The sequence below is a fragment of the Solanum lycopersicum genome, chromosome 4 (genome assembly GCF_036512215.1).
Source record: "Solanum lycopersicum chromosome 4, SLM_r2.1".
Taxonomy (NCBI): Eukaryota; Viridiplantae; Streptophyta; class Magnoliopsida; order Solanales; family Solanaceae; genus Solanum; species Solanum lycopersicum.
The window spans coordinates 64,315,673-64,318,448 of NC_090803.1; the positions used below are offsets into that span (position 1 = coordinate 64,315,673).

General features: G+C 28.1%; 1 protein-coding gene across 3 annotated transcripts; it reads right to left on the reverse strand.

The window, feature by feature from the left end:
* Nucleotides 1-626: 626 nt before the first annotated feature.
* On the reverse strand, nucleotides 627-2,575 carry LOC104647172 (uncharacterized). Of its 3 annotated transcripts, none has more exons than XR_741286.4 (3): nucleotides 1,993-2,569; nucleotides 1,722-1,852; nucleotides 627-1,113 (listed from the first exon to the last, which is right to left on the reverse strand). XR_741286.4 is itself a non-coding variant. In XM_010321991.3 (3 exons), the coding sequence occupies exons 1-3, from the start codon at nucleotides 2,422-2,424 to the stop codon at nucleotides 683-685; spliced, it is 987 nt and encodes a 328-aa protein (XP_010320293.1). In that variant the 5' UTR covers nucleotides 2,425-2,575; the 3' UTR covers nucleotides 627-682. The 3 variants fall into 3 exon arrangements, 1 of the variants encoding a protein (XP_010320293.1); XR_741285.4 differs by having other exon boundaries at nucleotides 1,722-1,868; nucleotides 1,993-2,419; XM_010321991.3 differs by having other exon boundaries at nucleotides 1,722-1,845; nucleotides 1,993-2,575.
* Nucleotides 2,576-2,776: the final 201 nt, after the last annotated feature.

Here is a 2,776-nt window from a genome sequence, read left to right on the forward strand (position 1 = left end):
CTTTTTTTTATAAAATCACTGTTGTTGCAACGATTTTAACTTCTTCTTTTTTATAAATAATTCGGCAAAAACGTTGCATTGGCAGCAATTTTCTTTTTTAAAAAAAGAAAAAAAATGTGGATAAAATCGCTGATAGATCAGACATTTTAAAAACAAATCGTTGCGTCAGTAGCGATTTTACCTTTTTAGTTAGAAAAGAAATTGATATGCCCATTTAGAATTTTTCACAATTATTTTTGCCTTTTAGACTTCGAAATAAATGATAATTGACTCCAAGTAAATATATTTTGATATAATCCACACTTTCAGAGTAACCAATTTTTATTATTTCACTTAAATTTTTCAGAAATATCGACACATGTATATTAGAGGTCAACTAGTGATTATATTTGACTTAAATTTGGCGAAACATCGCAATCAACCATTATCCCCAAGTAAGTTCACTAAAAATGGTAAAGGTTTTATATCAACAAGTTTTCAACTTGTCTAACAAATGTTATATATTACTCATAACTCATAAATCTTGTTTACCCATTATTTTAAGTTATCGACTAATTCAGATATATGTCACGTCATAACAAAAGAATTCTTTCAAATAAAAAACACCTAATAATTGACAAAGACACTTATTATAAAAACTTATATGATTTTAACTTCATTTTTTATTCTAAATTCTACAAATTCATGTTAAAGAAGAATAACTCAACATATCTAATACAATCTCATTACTAATATCAACAAAAATTAAATCACCAATCACCTTACCTATTTCCCTTTTCCCCTCAAATCCACTTGACTCTTCAAAAGAACTCAACATATGAGAAATCATTAATTGTTTGATATTAGTTTCATTTATGGATTGTTGGCTCCATAACCAAATATTTTGCAATAGAAGTTCCCATAGTTGTTCAGCCCCTAAAATTCTTTGAAATTCTTCTTCTTTACATTTTTTATTTTCCACCACTTCTTTAACACAATCAAAAAGGAGTTGTCTTGATTCTTGTATTGCTTTCTTGTTCTTAATGTACTGAGACTCAGGGCTTGTTTCACCTGAATTTGAATCTGATGGACTTGGAAATTCCTCTTGTTTCTTTGCCTTGACACATTCTTGTTCTGTAATTTTGTTTTTTAACATATAAGTTAGTTCTAACTTGAAATTGTAAGCACACAATACTCTAGTCTTTTACGCAAGTCTTATCGCTATTAGGTAGAGATTGTGTTTAAAAGTTGCTTAAGACAATAATTAAAAGAAAAATGAAAGTAGAGAGAAACATAATAACTAATAGTAAAGTACGATAAAACATATATGCAAGAAACCGTGGTATCTTTATATTATTTTATCACAAATTATGAGAACTTATCTTAAATATATCTATTTTTTTACCTGTCAAGTTATGATAAGATATGCGTATATTATACTCTTTCCAAAACTCAAGACTAAAGTGAATATGTTGTTATTGTAAATTTATTTAATCATAAAATTTGAATCTTCAAATATTTTCAAGTTCTCAAAAACTGATCCAACACATGTCAGTTTTTGGATTTTTAAAACTTTCACTCATAAAATTTCAAAAACAGTCATATAAAATACATGTCCAAGCACGACCTCAAATTTTAAAAAATCACAACTTCAATCATTAGAAACTCAAATTTAAAGTTTTCATTTTAAAATCTATGATCAAACCGAAATAATTGTCTAGAAATATATAAGTACTACTTACTTTTAACATGTGGAGAATCATCATCATCATCAGAAGATTCAGTTTCTTCTAGAACTGACACAGGGCTGAGTTGTTTACTTTGTTCAAGAAATTCCACTCTCGACTTTCTTCTCTCTTCAAAAACCTGTTACCTTATCAACAACAAATCTGAATTCAATGTCATAAAACTAATTTTTATTAAGTGAGTCGCTAGTAAAGTTGTACAACTTTTTTTTTTTTTTTTTTTTACGAATTTCACCTATATTAAATATCGTAAAAACAGAGTTTTTACCTGTTTTTCATGTAGAAAGTTGTCATCTGCATCACTAGAATCATAACAAGAATTGAACACATTACTCCTACTACTTATTGAAGAAATTTTCTCATCATTTGCAATAACATTACTATTTTTGCTTGTAGAATTGTTGTGTTCTTGATCATTTGCCAAATTCTTGATTTTTTGACTATCTCTAAATGTAACAAGTTTGTTAAACATAGATTTCACAATCTTTGAACAATTAAGAATCTGTTTCCTTCTCTTCTTTGCACCACAACTAGCTGATCTCTTCAAGAACAAATAAGTACTAGAATTTGTAGAACAACATCGAAAATTGCGATCCGAAATAAGATGTTTGTTTTTAAATTGACCTCTTTCAAGAAGATAGATTTGTAAGGTAAATGGTTCTTGTTGTTCTTGAAGGAATTGTCCAAGTTGTTTTGACATAATTCTATGTTGGTAGTAATAAATTTTGAAATGACTAAATGGGAATGGGTAGAAAAGGCAAAAGGATAAGGAATTTTGGGCATTAATTGGGAGAGACAATTTAATATGTAGGCATCTAATGTGTATATTACACAAGTGTTTGTTTGGATCAGAATAGTGCTGCAAATTTAAATTTAAAGGGATGGGGGCATTGGAAAAAAGACAAAAAAAATGATTCACTTTTTGTGCAACAATTGGATTTTTTTCATATTTTTTTTTTTACCTAACTTTTTTTTGTGTCCATGCAATCTAAAGTCAATGAGTGAGCTAGCCAGGTATTTCTATAGTAAAAGCTATACAAAGCCTTGAGAAG